The sequence below is a fragment of the Engraulis encrasicolus genome, chromosome 15 (assembly GCF_034702125.1).
Source record: "Engraulis encrasicolus isolate BLACKSEA-1 chromosome 15, IST_EnEncr_1.0, whole genome shotgun sequence".
In the NCBI taxonomy this organism is placed as follows: Eukaryota; Metazoa; Chordata; class Actinopteri; order Clupeiformes; family Engraulidae; genus Engraulis; species Engraulis encrasicolus.
Genome location: NC_085871.1, coordinates 7,759,043 through 7,773,867, shown reverse-complemented (window position 1 = coordinate 7,773,867; position 14,825 = coordinate 7,759,043). Strand labels below are relative to the sequence as shown.

The 14,825-nt window shown below is 43.3% G+C and overlaps 2 protein-coding genes across 2 annotated transcripts; one reads left to right on the top strand and one right to left on the bottom strand.

Annotated features, from left to right (window-relative positions):
* Positions 1-79: 79 nt before the first annotated feature.
* On the top strand, positions 80-12,677 carry psme4b (proteasome activator subunit 4b). Its single transcript, XM_063216940.1, has 12 exons — positions 80-270; positions 647-751; positions 1,018-1,109; positions 1,554-1,685; positions 2,591-2,799; positions 4,677-4,762; positions 5,391-5,519; positions 6,935-7,090; positions 7,702-7,864; positions 8,909-9,042; positions 9,784-9,922; positions 10,808-12,677. Exons 1-11 carry the CDS (start codon positions 142-144, stop codon positions 9,916-9,918), a joined length of 1,470 nt encoding a protein of 489 aa, XP_063073010.1. The 5' UTR covers positions 80-141; the 3' UTR covers positions 9,919-9,922; positions 10,808-12,677.
* Positions 12,678-12,808: 131 nt separating this feature from the next.
* chac2 (ChaC, cation transport regulator homolog 2 (E. coli)) lies at positions 12,809-14,823 on the bottom strand. The gene is made up of 3 exons (XM_063216942.1): positions 14,434-14,823; positions 14,298-14,333; positions 12,809-14,192 (listed from the first exon to the last, which is right to left on the bottom strand). Exons 1-3 carry the CDS (start codon positions 14,566-14,568, stop codon positions 13,818-13,820), a joined length of 546 nt encoding a protein of 181 aa, XP_063073012.1. The 5' UTR covers positions 14,569-14,823; the 3' UTR covers positions 12,809-13,817.
* Positions 14,824-14,825: the final 2 nt, after the last annotated feature.

Below are 14,825 nucleotides of genomic sequence, written 5' to 3'. Positions count from 1 at the left end.
TTCATTATACATGTCGTACTATTGCTCCTCCATATCACCTTCACCATCTCCTTTCTTTCCACCAACCCTCCTCCCTTTCTTTTGTCTCTCCATCTCCACTCCTCTTCTGTTCCGCAGGGTCTGTTCCGTAACTACGGCGACATGTTTCTGCCGCTGCTGAAGCCACACATGGAGCGCCTTGCGAACGATTCCCACGAGAGCACGCAGCGCTGCGTAGCGGAGATCATTGCAGGCCTGGTCAGGGGCAGCAAGCACTGGAACTATAAGAAGGTAACAACATGGACCATTTTGTCTGCATATGCTTGTGTGCGCACACACACACACACACACACACACATGCATGCACACACTTACACATTAACACACACGAAAATGCACATGAACAGAAGATGATTTGCATTGAATTACTGAATACATAGGTTTATCTTGTATATGCATACATGACCCTCTCATGTAGCTCTTATCTTAGCGCCACATACTGTACATACCCACAGCCACAGAAACCAGTCATGTACATTTTCACTGTTCTGCTCTCTCACATACCAGCACAGACATGCTCATAAACACACATACAGTGCATATACTCACATACACACATCTGTTGTAAAGTACCTTCAACTCCCTATGTCTTGTTCTGATGTCACAGTTGCAGGCCCTTTGGGAGTTCCTGATCCCCCTCATGCGCACTGCTCTGTCCCGCATCACAGTAGAAACCTACACTGACTGGGGCACCTGTGTGGCCACTGCCTGTGTAAGTATCTTGTACAACTGCATATATGGGCGTCTACCTGTTTTTCATTGTTGGTATGTCTTGATGAATGTGAATTTAATTTGATACTGACTACTTGCGAATTATAATTCTGTGTCGGAATGGATCGATACATTTTGGAGCGCATATCAAGATGAATGTTGACCTGTCTGCGCGTCTGTGGGCAGGGTGATGACGTGAATAATGTGATTACTGATTGGTGTGCATGTGTATGCATCGGCCTGTTTTGTTGTGTTTCTGCCCTGCAGGAGAGCAGAGACCCGCGTAAGCTCCACTGGCTCCTGGAGATGCTGATGGAGTCCCCTCTGAGTGGAGAGGGAGGCTCCTTCGTAGATGCCTGGTGAGTGTCGTTGTCAGCGCTCGCCAACTGTAATTGAATAGATCTCTCTTACAAAACGCTGTACATCCATGTTGACAAAAAAAAGTCACAAATGATTGTGTGTTCTCTGTTAAAATCAGTAAATGTACTGTTTGTATTTGATTCAGCAAAATTACCTATCATTAACCCAGTTCCAGGTGATGCTAAATATCAAATTTTAAGCTTATGATTTTTTTTTAAAAATGACTTAAATTGTGTTTTGGAAAATAACTCAATTGGATCTGTCCTAAAACACCACTATCTGATTGGTCTGGGCGTTACTATATGTGTTTGTTTCTCTTCTTTCCTTGTTTCTCCTGTTCATATATTTTACCACGTCATCATGCCACTTTGACACATTTTGAGACTGACTGTGTGAAATGCACATCATCATAATCTGACTTGCTTGTGTGTGCTGTCCTCCAGCCACCTGTACGTGCTGCAGGGCGGCCTGGCTCAGCAGGAGTGGAGGGTCCCGGAGCTGCTACACCGACTGCTTGAGTACCTGGAGCCCAAACTCACGGCCGTCTACAAGAATGTACGAGAGCGCATTGGGAGGTAAGCCCCACACTTTCCGAATCGTGGGAATGTGCTGTTGGGTAGTGGTATTAAAGGAACAGTCCACCCTTTATTGATTTTCACATATTTGCAGTATTTCCAAGCATTATTCATGAATGTGCATATCATTTTCTTCTCAGTTTTTTCAGTACTTAGATGTATTGGATCAGAATAATTAGCATAGCTTAGCATAATCACTGGAAGTGAATGGAGGCATTAGCCTCAAGCCACAAATTATCACAGGACAGGATTACCGTAAATAGTTGTTTTGCACTCTGGTGAATTCTACATTCATTTTAAAGTACTTCATAAGTGCATTTGATGATGTTTTTTTTGCCCCATAGACTTGCATTGCTACGCTTAATTTGGCTATATTGTTAAACTAGGCAATGGAAACACATAGACATTCATGAATAATGCTGGGAAATACTGCAAATATGTGAAAATCAAAAAAGGGTGGACTCTTCCTTTAACTTTCCAGCCATGGTGAAATGCTCTGATGAGGACTGTAATGGGGTTTGACTCAAACATTTTGCATTGTACCCTTCTTTCCACCACTCAATTACCCTCTTATCCAATTAAAATAAAATGTCTATTAGATTGCCCTTTAGGTTGTATGCTGAGTATGTCTTTCCAATTTCAGACAGGAAGTTATTCCAATCTTTCTTACCTTGCTCGTAGCCCATATAGGGCAGCATGGAAAATTCAGAAGGGACTTGATGAACCACTGAAAACAATGTTACATCTCTCTTGAAAAACAAGCATGGATGGCCAAGTTGAAGGCATGAAGTAGAAATTAAATGAAAGAATATGATGAGGAGGAAGAGAATGTTTTCTGTTTCTCTAAAGTTTCTTGTGTGTGTGTGTGTTTGCGTGTGTGTGTTTGCGTGTGTGTGATGTGGCAGCGTGCTGACGTACATCTTCATGATCGACGTGGCGCTGCCCCAGACACAGACCACCACGTCTCCCAGCATCCGGGCCTTCACGGAGCGCGTGCTGCTGCAGCTGAAGCCGCTGCTGGAGGGCGACGAGGAGATCCAGAACCACGTGATTGAGGAGAACGGCGTCGGGGAGCAGGACGAGAGGACGCAGGCCATCAAGCTGCTCAAAACAGGTTACTAACCATCACCTAGTAGTAGTAGCTTTATTTCATCCCACTATGGGGAATTGTTTTGCAGTAGTAGTACACCATTCTCTCTCTCTATCACACACGCATGCACACACACGCACATCCATAAAGCATTTAAACAGGGTGGGTGGGGTGGGGGCCTACAATACAAATAAATAGACTAAGGTTGAAAGATGGCACATAACTAACCCTAACCCCACACTAACACACACAAACACACAAGAGGGTGCTGCTCAAGGGCATCAGGGCACTTAGACATATTAATACACACACATGCGCACACACACGCACACTGTCAGTTTTTGGGTGCTTTTCAGTGGTTTGAGATTGTTTAACAGATTTTGCCAACCTGTAGAAGTTGTCTGAAAAAGTTAAGCCTGCCATAGCTGTATTTGCAGTAGAGATAGTAAAGGTTCTGGTGGGCTGGGGAAGTAAAGCAGAGAAGTATTTTTAGATGAGGGTCTCATGTGGCAAAAAGTGCTCTAGTGACTGACTGGTTGTTGCAACAAAGCGTCCACTGAAAATCTATCTCTAACGTTTTATTTCATTCCTAATCTGCAGGCTCCATGTTTTATTTTGGCTAGAGGCTAGGCTATATTTAAGACATAACTCCCCTGATGTGCGTGGGAAAGCTTTAATCTGAAAAATTGGAACTAACATCACACACAACACCACACATTGGAGATTAGTTCGGCCATTTGGTGACCCACAGAAAGGATATTTTGTTGTTTGCACTTGCATGAAAGGATGCCATTTCAACATTAATGTGTCACATGGGGGAAATAACGATTTTTCTCAGAAATACATTGTGTATATGATGTAACTTCTGTGTGACTGTTCTAAGAGCCCAGTCTTGGGGAAAATCAACTGTATGCTTCGTGGTGCCGCTACGAATTTTTAGTAGTTGGCAAAGCACGCTGTCGTCGAGAGTGGGTGAGAGAGAGCGAGTGAGTGAGAGAGAGAGCATTCCGGGAGGGGAGCGCTGTCGTTGTGTCAGCTTCATGCCATGTCTCCCTTCCTCCAACATTGTCCCTAACCTTAACCCTAACCCTAACCTTAACCCTAAACTTAACCGTAAATCACTTGTTTGAAATGTTTGATTACCGTCGTTTCCAGTTAGCCTTCACTCACACTCGATTGTTGACATCCGTCCGCATTATTCTTCCCCCCAGAACCGAACTACCCCAATTGTCAGTTCCCCCTTTCGTCACCTAACCAGTAACCACAAGAAACGAGGCTATTGGTAATGGCACCACGAGGCTTGAAGTTGATTTTTTTCTGTTTTTCTCGTAAAGACTTCACAAATGGCCTGAGTTAACGTTGGTTCTAAACAGTTCTGAACACACACACACACACACACACACACACACACACACACACACACACACACACACATGTTTTGTTTAGAATTACCTGGGGAAATCTTAAAACGTGTTTCCTTTCAGCAAAGCCCTTTTGTCATTGATAGTCATGGATAACTGGTTGTGAATCCTGATACCTGTTGTCTGAAGGTGCTGGTTAGTAATGGCTTTTGAAAGTGTAACTGTAAAATTCTGATACCTGCTGTGCTGAATTTTATGTAATGTAGTGATGGCTGTTAAAGCTGCCATCTCTAAGTTTTCCTGTTGACATACGTAAAGCCTTGCTTCTGGGATTTTGGAAGTTGTACGTTAAATCTGCAGTCGCCAAGTGCACGCAATTCCAAATTTTAGCCGAAAAGTTTAAAACAAGTATTCAACTTCCCGTCCTGTCCTCCAAAATGCCAGCAAAGCCTTGTGAAGTTAGTAATGGCTGTTGAGAGTTTGTAGTTGTTGAGAGTGTAAGTGTAAAGTGCTGATGGCGGTCGTGGTTGTGTGCTGCAGTGTTAAAGTGGCAGATGGCCAGCGCTGGACGGACATTCACCACACCAGTGCCTCAGCAGCTGCAGCTCCTACCTCTGCTCTTCAAGGTATGTATCCCTCTGATTCGAAAAGCTTTCTAAACCTCATTATGTAACATTAATGAGCTAATGCCAAACTCGAGTTAATAGTACATTAAATTGATCTTCAATTGTAGTGTTTACATGAGACTTTCAACTCTGAATTAACTCAGCATTTAATTCAGAATAAAAATTAATTCCACTGTGAACCGATGTAAACACTGCAAACACTATTCAAAATTAACCTCAATTCTGAATACAAAGTGGTTGGCTTATTCCCTTTTTAAGTCCAAACGACTTTATTCCTGTATCATGCAATCGCTTTATTCCACTTAAAAAAACGTAATGGAGCATATTGGAAGCATGGCAATTCATGCTTTGAGTCTTTAATAAACTTTATTAAACTTTTATTAATAATAATAGGATTTACAGAGTTTTCATTGTGCTCCATTATATTTTCTAAGTGGAATAAAGCTATTATGTGCTGCAGGAATAAAGTAATTCGTAATTAAAAATGGAGTAAACTTTAATTTTAATTTAAGTTTAATAGACTTCATTGAAGCTTTCATTAACAAAGCATAATATACTAATATACTATCTAATATATCTATATGGTTGGAGTCCTATCTGTTTTAATGTTCTTCTTTTCTGTGGCCAGATCGCTCCTGTGGAGAACGATGACAGTTATGATGAGCTGAAGAGAGATGCTAAGACCTGCCTGTCCCTGATGTCCCAGGGCCTCCTCTACCCCGAGCAGATCCCTCTGGTGCTCGCCGCACTCAAAGAGGTGAGACACACACATACAGCAGGGATTTACGTTACACACAGGAGGAAATGATTAATGCTTTAGGAAAATGTGATGCAAATGTCTTTATTGAAAAGGTGCTTCTCATACAGACGATGACGCAGCTTGAAAAGATTCATAAGAACCAACGACATGGAACAAAAGAGGGGTTGTTTTTCAGTCATGCAAAGCTCATAGATCAGAGTTTTAATTATGTGGCTTTAACAATTAAGCTATGGGCTTTGAGCACTGCGGCATGCAAAGTTCTCCCTAGAGAGTTTTTATTGAGGAAGAAACTTTGAAATGCATCCTTGATGTCTTCCTGCGCTAGTGGGCTAGGTCTTGATGTTATGGAATAAGGCTATGTTATGATCGCTTCCAGGCCGCATAATATATATTTTTTAGTAATATTATTACTGTCTTTCTGTGTGTGCGTGTGTGCATGTGTGTGCACTTTCTCACATGAGCCCCGTACAATTGGCGCTGTATGGCAGTCTCCAGACCTGGTGTGTGAATGTGTGTGTATTTTGATATTAATACATATTGTATTGTATTGTATGTATGATGCTTCAGTGCCTCAACTGCTACTGCTAGAGTCTGGTTATCAGGATGAGCTAGCTAATGAGCAAATGAATGAATCTGTCTGAAAGAAGAGCGTGGCGGCCTATGCGCAGAGGGAGAGTGCAGACATTTTAAGCCATGTCTCTACTTTGTCCCGGTAAGTGCAAGTTGGATCAGTATCGGAAGTGCGAACCATGACAGTTCTGCTGACACGTCTAATGACGATAAGCCTGTAAGTGTGTTGCATAAGGGATCCTGGATGAGTGGGGCAGTGCAGTGCCTCCACCTACTGGCTACTGCTGGACACTTGAGTGACCTTATTTGAGGATAACATGACAGTGTTAGGTCTTTGGTTAGGTGCACTTCAATATACATCTGCTACGCATTGTAGCATGAGTGCATCTTGTATAAGTCCCTGGCAAACACTGTGCGTGCGTGTGTTACAGTGTCGCCACCCACTGGTAAGTCCTTGACATTTAAGTGACCATTCTGAGTGACAGAGTGTAGTGGAAAGCGTGCACATCCAGCAGAAAAGCATCAGCAGGTGCCAAATAAAAAAACTGGGACATGTAGGAGCGGGAAAGAATTGGCACACTGCTTGCAAAAGACTTAATTTATTTGGAGCAACGTTTCGATTATAGATCTTCTTCAGGCATCTTGAGCATGCTTAGGGCCTGAACATGTTGTATCTTTGATTATCCAAGAGGAACTCGAATCAAACATAGTAGAGCAACTCAACAGTTCAGAACCATCGAACTGTTGAATCTTTAGCGAACCGTCATAACTGTGTTTGACGAGTATGTGTGTGTGTGTGTCTGTCTGTCTGTCTGTCTGTCTGTCTGTCTGCGTGTGTGTAGATTGCTAAGAGCAGCTCGTGGCACGCGCGCTTCTCGGTGCTGACCTACCTGCAGATCATGGTGTTCTACAACCTCTTCAGCCTGCTGGACAATCCGGAGGCCGTCAGGGACGTCAGGGGCCTCGTCGTCATGCTGCTGGAGGACGAACAGCTCGAGGTAAACACACAAGCACGCAGGCGCACATCTCCACTTCTTACATTATATTACACCTAGCTGACGCTTTTATCCAAAGCGAAAGTTATTTACAGGGGTTAGGTGCCTTGCTCCTGGGCACTTTGGCCATGGGTGGAGGTGTAGGGAGAGGGTAAGGGTGGGTTTCGAACCCTAAAGGTTCTGTATGTAGGCGTTTATTTTCCAAATGTATGCTGCCCATTCATTAATTTGATCTTTTATCCTTCATGAATATTTTCTAATAAAGTAATATTTGCTCTGACCAAAGTGTAGTAAAGCTTGCAGCCTAACATGTCTATATTCTACACGAAGTCTATGCAAAGATGTCTGTTCTAAAATGGCAGACATGGAGAATGTCCACCTAAAGTTTACGTTTTCAAGTCACAGCGATACTTTGAAATTGTTGTTGGTGGTAAATATTCCTGAAAAAGAGAACACTTGTGAATGAGCAGCCTAAATTCTGGAAAATTACGTACTCTACCTTTTTAACCCTTTCACGCAGAGCCTTTATTGTGAAGCTTGTTGTTACCCGAATGTATTTCTTATGCTCATAATTATGTCTTGTCTTGCTCCTGTCGTCCTGTTGTACGTGTCAGGTTCGTGAGATGGCGGCCACCACCCTGAGTGGCTTCCTGCAGTGTGGCTTCCTCTGTATGGACGACAGCATGCAGAGCCACTTTGAGGCCCTCTGCAAGACGCGCCTCCCCAAGAAGAGGAAGCGCGAGCTCACCTCCGTGGTCGACACCATCCCCTCAGTCGGTACGCCTCTAGCCTCACCTCAGCAGCTTTTCATCGTTTCGGGCATCATTTAAACAAAATAAAAAATCAGCAGCACAAATACTATTCACTGTGTGCTTCAGGAGCTGACTTGGTCACCCAGGGCAAAACTCTTTTCTATTGCTAGGTTTAGAAGTACAGTTGTAGATACGGACTGGTAAGCTGGACTCTATGACAGTTCAGTAGAAATGAAATGGTTTTGGGCTCTTCTTACAAAAACCTAATTGTCATTAACTTGTCAGCCAGGTAGAGAAGTTGGTTCCGGTGTATTTTGTGTGTGCTATTACATTTTAGTGTCTGCTCATTTATAGATGTATATGACGGGGTATCTTTTTATTTTTGGCTACCAGACTAATTGTATTGCGTTTTCTGACAGAATAGCTTCACAAAGACAATCAATCCATAATCTCAAACACATGTTCTGTTTCTCTATGACAACTTCCTCGGACTTGTTGGCTTGCCCATCTCATCATGGTTGGTACTTGGTATTTTGCTTTAACTTTAAAGTTAAAAAATAAAATTTACATTCCACATTTCATTTCATTTATTCAGATCATTTGGTGGGAAAGGCTGAATGATATTTTTCACTCTTCATGAAGCTCTGTGTACTATGGATGTTAATCTTTTATATACTTTGTTCACTATGATGAATTAACAACCAGTCATTTGTGACATTGCTGCACCTTTCATGGAAAGTTCAGATGAACTTGGAGCAGCCGCCAGCACAAAAAAGGCGCTGGGTGCAGCGTTTTCCTTTAGTCGACTGCAGTCAGACTCTCAATCCTCATAGGGAACAATTGTGGGGGAAAGAATGGGGTCACAGCGCTTTATGGACACGGGCCATTAGTGGGGAAACTTGCCATACACTCCAACCTGCTGTGCAGGCAGTTTCACTTCTTTGATACCCACTCGGCTTGCCCTTTCTCTTTCTCTCTCTCTCGTGTGTGTGTGTGTGTCTGCGTGTGTGTCTGCGTGTGTGTCTGCGTGTGTGTGTGTGTGTGTCTGCGTGTGTGTGTGCGCGCACAGATCTGGTGCGGCGTCATGCTGGAGTGCTGGGGCTCAGTGCCTGCATCCTGTCCAGCCCGTATGACGTGCCCACCTGGATGCCCCAGCTCCTCATGGACCTGAGTGCCCATCTCAACGACACACAGCCCATTGAGGTAACGCAGCATGAAGTCATAAAGTGCACCCTGTTTGATTCAATACTCAAAAAAAAAAAAACTGAGCACAAACTGCAAATTGAATCCACTCATACTAGTGCTTCTGCCTCTATGAAGGACAGAGTAGTAGAGATTATGACAGGAAAAAAGCCTTGGAAAACCTGAACCATAGACCCCATGGGCGTCCTAGCCTATCTGTGGTTGAGTGCCATGGCACCCCCAGTTATTTGTGTGTTTAATGGATGTTCTAGAAGGTGAAACCTCACTGGCAATAGGACTTCCACCTACTTTTTCTTAGGATTTGTCCTCACACACTTTCCAAACAGAGCCTACCGTATGTTCCATGCTGGTGACTGGTCCTAAAATCAATATATTTAACTCATACTGTATGTGTGTACAAGCAAATGGAGCGATATGCTTGTGTGAATGAGCCTTCTTGAGTATGGCGTGTCAGCTCTGGCTATGTTCTTCTAATCTGCCACATGACAACTGATTGCTCTAAAAAGATGTCATGTCATGTGTGAATGTATTCACCTCCAGCTTACAACTGTTAACACTGCCTTGCGTCATAATCGCATGTCAACCTTAACACACAGTTGGTAGATAGCTCTGTCCCTGATTGGATGAGCAGTTTGTAGTACGTTTGAAAGGGACAGAGAAACAAAGTCTTTGTGTGTGTGTCATTGCTTGTGAATGTGTGACTTAATGATGACTCTGTTTCCGTCTCACCTCCCTGCTTAGATGACCGTGAAGAAGACGCTCTCCAACTTTCGCCGCACTCACCATGACAACTGGCTGGAGCATAAGCAACAGTTCACTGACGACCAGCTAGTGGTGCTCACAGACCTGCTGGTGTCCCCCTGTTATTACGCCTGAACAGGTACGCCCCCCCCCCTCACCCTCACCACACACATTCCATTATCCTAACTCCCGTCCTCAACCTGTGCTTGTGGCTTAGCGCTTAGCTGATGCTAAGCTAGCTGACGGAGAAAACCGTAACGTTTCCCTGCTGTCAGCCAAGCCACAAAAACGTTTAGGGGGTCTTTTCCCCATTCAACCAATGCACTTTTGTGAGATACGGAATTACACTTCTGTCATCAATGACCCCTTGTGACATCATCACAAGGCTGCAAGAACCCTGTGGGACGAGAGTTAGGATAATGGAAAGATCTCCAACACTCCCAAGGCTCTTGTATACATATGCAGTCAGTGTCTCAAACACATAAGGATTTATTTTTTTAGAAACCTGCTGTTCTTAGCTTAGGTTCCCAGTGAAGCTTTTTCTGTTGACTTTAAAACGTGCACAGTTATTTATACTACATCAGGCCTGTGATGGTCTACTCTACTCTACTAGGCCATGTTGGGGTAAAAAAACGGCATAAGTTTATCAATTCAAGTAACCGTGGGTATTTAGAAAGATGTATAAAACAAAGTTATTATTTTATTGATTCCGAAATAATAGAAAAACACAATTGAAAAGCATTGCTGAAGTTTTCTGTGGAATTTCAGTTAACCAAGTTCAGTTCTTAATATGTGCTACCCACTTGTGGTCAGTGGGTGAAGTTTTAATGTCAAAATCAAATGTGACAAGTCACTGATAGGTCTCTGCATGCCATGATTGTAGATTTCACAATGGGGGACACTTGCTGTAGGCAGTAGAGGTACTCTGGGGTCCTCACACATCAAACACTCCTTTCCCAGACATACGTTTTAGTCGCTCACTCTGCTTCTCTTTTTCTCTTCTTATCTCTCCATTCTCCACCAGGGGACAACACCACGCTCTCCTCAATGCTGCAAGATGTAGTGTTCTATTTTTTAATTTAATACAAAGTTTTTATTTTCTTTATAAAATGTTAATTAAATTCTATTATGCAGAGGAAGGCGAGGGGGGCTGGGGGGGTAGTCGAGAGGCGACGGTTGTTCTCCTGTTGTTGATGCTAACGGTAGACGGGGCCAACTGCCTGGCCTGACCTCACACTACACACACACACACCAGTCAGACCATCTGAACCCAGACGGACCCAACCGTGCCCCATCACGGACAGGACGACTGACAGACGGGGCAGGGAGGTCCGGGGGGGTCAACGACACCCTGTACCTACGTACTGTAATGTATGTATATTTATATAGGCTTTTTTTGTTTTTGGCACTTTTTACTATACTTAATATTTAAGGTTGACCAGCGCAGGTGATGGCCAGCCTGCAGTCTGTAATAATACTGTACAGTTAGGTTTTTTTGATTTCAAGAGAGTGAAGTGACTGCGTGAGTGAAGGAGAGAAATGAAAGTAAGAGAGCGAGCGAGAGAGAGAGAGCGAAAGAGTGTGGGTCTAATCCTCCTCCCCCCACCACCCCCTGTCATGGTCTCTTCCTCTCTTCTCCTTCGCTCAACCCGTCACAGGCAGATAAGTGGTCCCAGTCCGAGTCCCAGTTGCGAAGGATGGTAACACTTTATTTTAGAGTCTGCATGTTGGCCACTAACACATGCCCAATTATTGCCTATGGAAGTGATTTGCTGAGGTGTTTAGGGTCTACTAGCTCCTAATTTCGATAATTTCAATAATAAAGTCCTTCTCGACAAAGAACAAGAAATTTGTGAATGCACGCTTGACAAATGAATTATTTTGCTTGAAAATCTGTCTTACAAGTCACTTATACGGTTAGGCATGTATTAGTGGCAAACAGGCTTAAATGATAGTGTTACCCCAAGGATGCACTCGTGAGTACTGAGACTGGCAGCCTGTGGATTGCAGATTCACCCCCGTCAGCTGGGTGACAATCAGAGCTCAGGATACATCATATACACAGGGACAGTCACAGGGCCTGCTGTATGTGTGTGTGTCTGTTTGTGTGTGTGTGTGTATGTTTGTCTGTCTGTCTGTTTATAAGTGTATGTATGTCGCATATGTGTTATCTAGTGTGACTGGTTGGAGATGATACAGTCACCAGTTTGTGCGTTTCATGAAAGCTGTTGAACCGCTTATGGTTCACGCGTGTGAGTTTGAGTGACGTGTTTTGTGTTATGGGTATGTATTTGTATGTATGAAGTATAGACTGTACATGCATTTAACTATGCATAATCATATTACACACATTCATTTTTTTTTTCCTCCAAAAGAGATGGGCACTGTTCCGGGCTGTCAGCCATGTTTGTGTGTTGTGTGTGTGTGTGTGTGCGTGCGTGTGTGCGTTATGAATGATGGGCATGTGCATGATGCATTGTGCGTGTGTGTCGTTGTGTGTATGTGTATGTGTGTCCATGTTTGAAATGTATACAATTCATGATTGAACACACACACACAGATGTGTATTTCGTCAAAGATCCCCATAGGCATTCTCCCACAGTCAGTCCTTTGGGGATTTAGCATCTGTTGTTCCTCTTCAATGGAGGGAAATTAGTTTAATTGCTGGTTTAGTCTTTGAGGTTCTGCCCTGCAGAACTGTAGACCTGTATAGATGTATACAAGTGTATATGTCAATGTGCAGAACCGCATTCTCAGAACCACTGTGTTTAGCTTAGTGCCAAATCTGCAGTCATTTAATTTTTTGTTGTCTTATTTTATTTTAATTTTTTTTAGATGTTTTGTCTGCTTGTTTCAAACTGCAGAAAATAAAGTGAATGATTTGTTTATAACCAGCTATTTGTTTTTTTTTTAAAGAAATACGGTCAAGTTTCTTTATATTAAAATTTTTGAGTGCATGTACATACACAAAGACCACAATATGGCTATAGGATGGGGGGGGGGGGTGTTGGACTTGTTACCAGAGTAGAATGCAAATGATCTTTATTTGACAGACATGCAATGACTTGCAATTATTGTTAATGACACATCATGGTACTGTGGTACAATCTGAGCATTTCTCAAGTTACTGACAAAATCAGTCAGCGTGGTCGAGGTAAATAGGTGGCTCTTGTTCAATTTGGACTTGTTGAGTTTTGAACATAACAATGACCTGAGTGCAAGTTAAATCTAATGTCATCCTCTGCCAGCAGTATAGCAATGCCCTGTAGGTTCCTTTGGTTTAAAAAAAATATGGCGGAATTTAATATGTGGCAAGGATTTCGAGCTATAAGTCAGATTTTACACTTGCCATTATTAGATAACCTCAGTCATAAATCATCTTAACCAGGAGTGAAGAAATGGACGGTCGGGCCTAGCTGGCGCTGGGGTCAACAGGGGGCTTTTATGCCTCACACAAATGGCAATTTCCTTTCAGAAAGGTGGATAATGTAGGCTAAAACATAATAGCCACATACCTTCTGTCCAGAAAAGGATCCAGTAATGCATTTTCACAAGACAAAGATGACTTCAAAGCTAGATGGTCTTATGACCAAATTAACTCCCAATGGAATATCCAAAAGGTGTGTGCAGACAAATTACTTGTGTGAAAATGGTTACTTTGACATTTGTAAATAGTCTAAAAACCCTGTAGCCTACTGATAGACTTAATTCGTGATTAGAGTTTGTATGTTGCGGCAGGTAATTACAGGGAGGACAGTTTATCTTTCATGTAATACATGTAACGTAACATATTGATCAGGTATGTGTATGGATGGGAAATTATCAGTCAATAGATGGTGCAACAGATGCAGGGGATGGGGATGTTGTTTGCTGCTGCTAAAATCAACAGCACAGCTGGGCGGCTTCAAGAAAGTCAGAAACAACTTAGCACAAAATGTATCCCTTCCAGGTGACCATCGATGTCGCTGGATGTCTCAATTTTAGTACCCTGAGGGTCCGTAAAGACGGCTTTGTCTATCTTGTAGGACGGTCACTTAATTCTCACAATCCTCCAGCAGCTCTCGAACACGTCGCTCCAGGGAAAACAAGTGCTCGTCGGGGTCCTCTGGAATTAACTGGCGGAGGGAGTCGGCGAGCTCGAAGAGATATTCGGTATTGCGGCCGCTGGGGCCCACGGAGGTCAGTATCTGCTTGGCGATCATTTCAAGGGGTGCAGGGCCCAGGTAATCGGGGTTGTCACAGGAGCCGATGTATAGAAGGGTGTCTTGCATGGGTTCCCCGTTCTGCTCTTTCGGGTGGAACGTCACATTGATCACCTGATATCCGCCTTTCTCCCTGTAGTCGAGGTACTCCTTCACCTCCTGCTCCCGACCCGAGGGAAGTTTGTAGGCAACACCCCAGACACAGCCCTAAAGGCAAATAAATCAAATCAGAAACATAATTTCCCATAGCTCAAGTAGTAAATCAGTTCGTGTTAATGTTAAGTCTAATGCACAGTGCCTGCCTGGACTTACCTCTGGGTCTTCTATTAATGTCACTACCCGGCCAGGCTGTAAAATAGAGTTAAAAAGTCAGTGTGTACAATGCAGAGTAAGTGCCCCCGAACGTGACATAGGCCCTAGAGCTACAGTACAATTTCAATAACCATACCTTCCCTGGCACACCTCGATGATCGGTGCTCCCTTGCCAAAACCTACGGCTGAATCCTCTGATAAATCCAACGCGTTTCTCTTCGAAAGGAAAGTCAACTTTCCAAATTAAAGACCCGTAACCGAATACCCACATTTTGAGGTCACTGTACGCGAGTAATTGTTATTGGACGGTGGCAGGCGACGTGTATAATCGTGTTCATGAAATTGTTATTCTATGGAACGGCATAATGACACAGTATGTCAGTGATTATTGATATTTCAATAACCAAAGCATTAAGACGGCGGCGACAGTTTATCTTATAATAGCTACGAAATTATACATTGCACATGCGCGACGTGTAGTCCAATGACTAAGCATAAGCATGTTCACAGCTCTGGCCATTGGTTCTG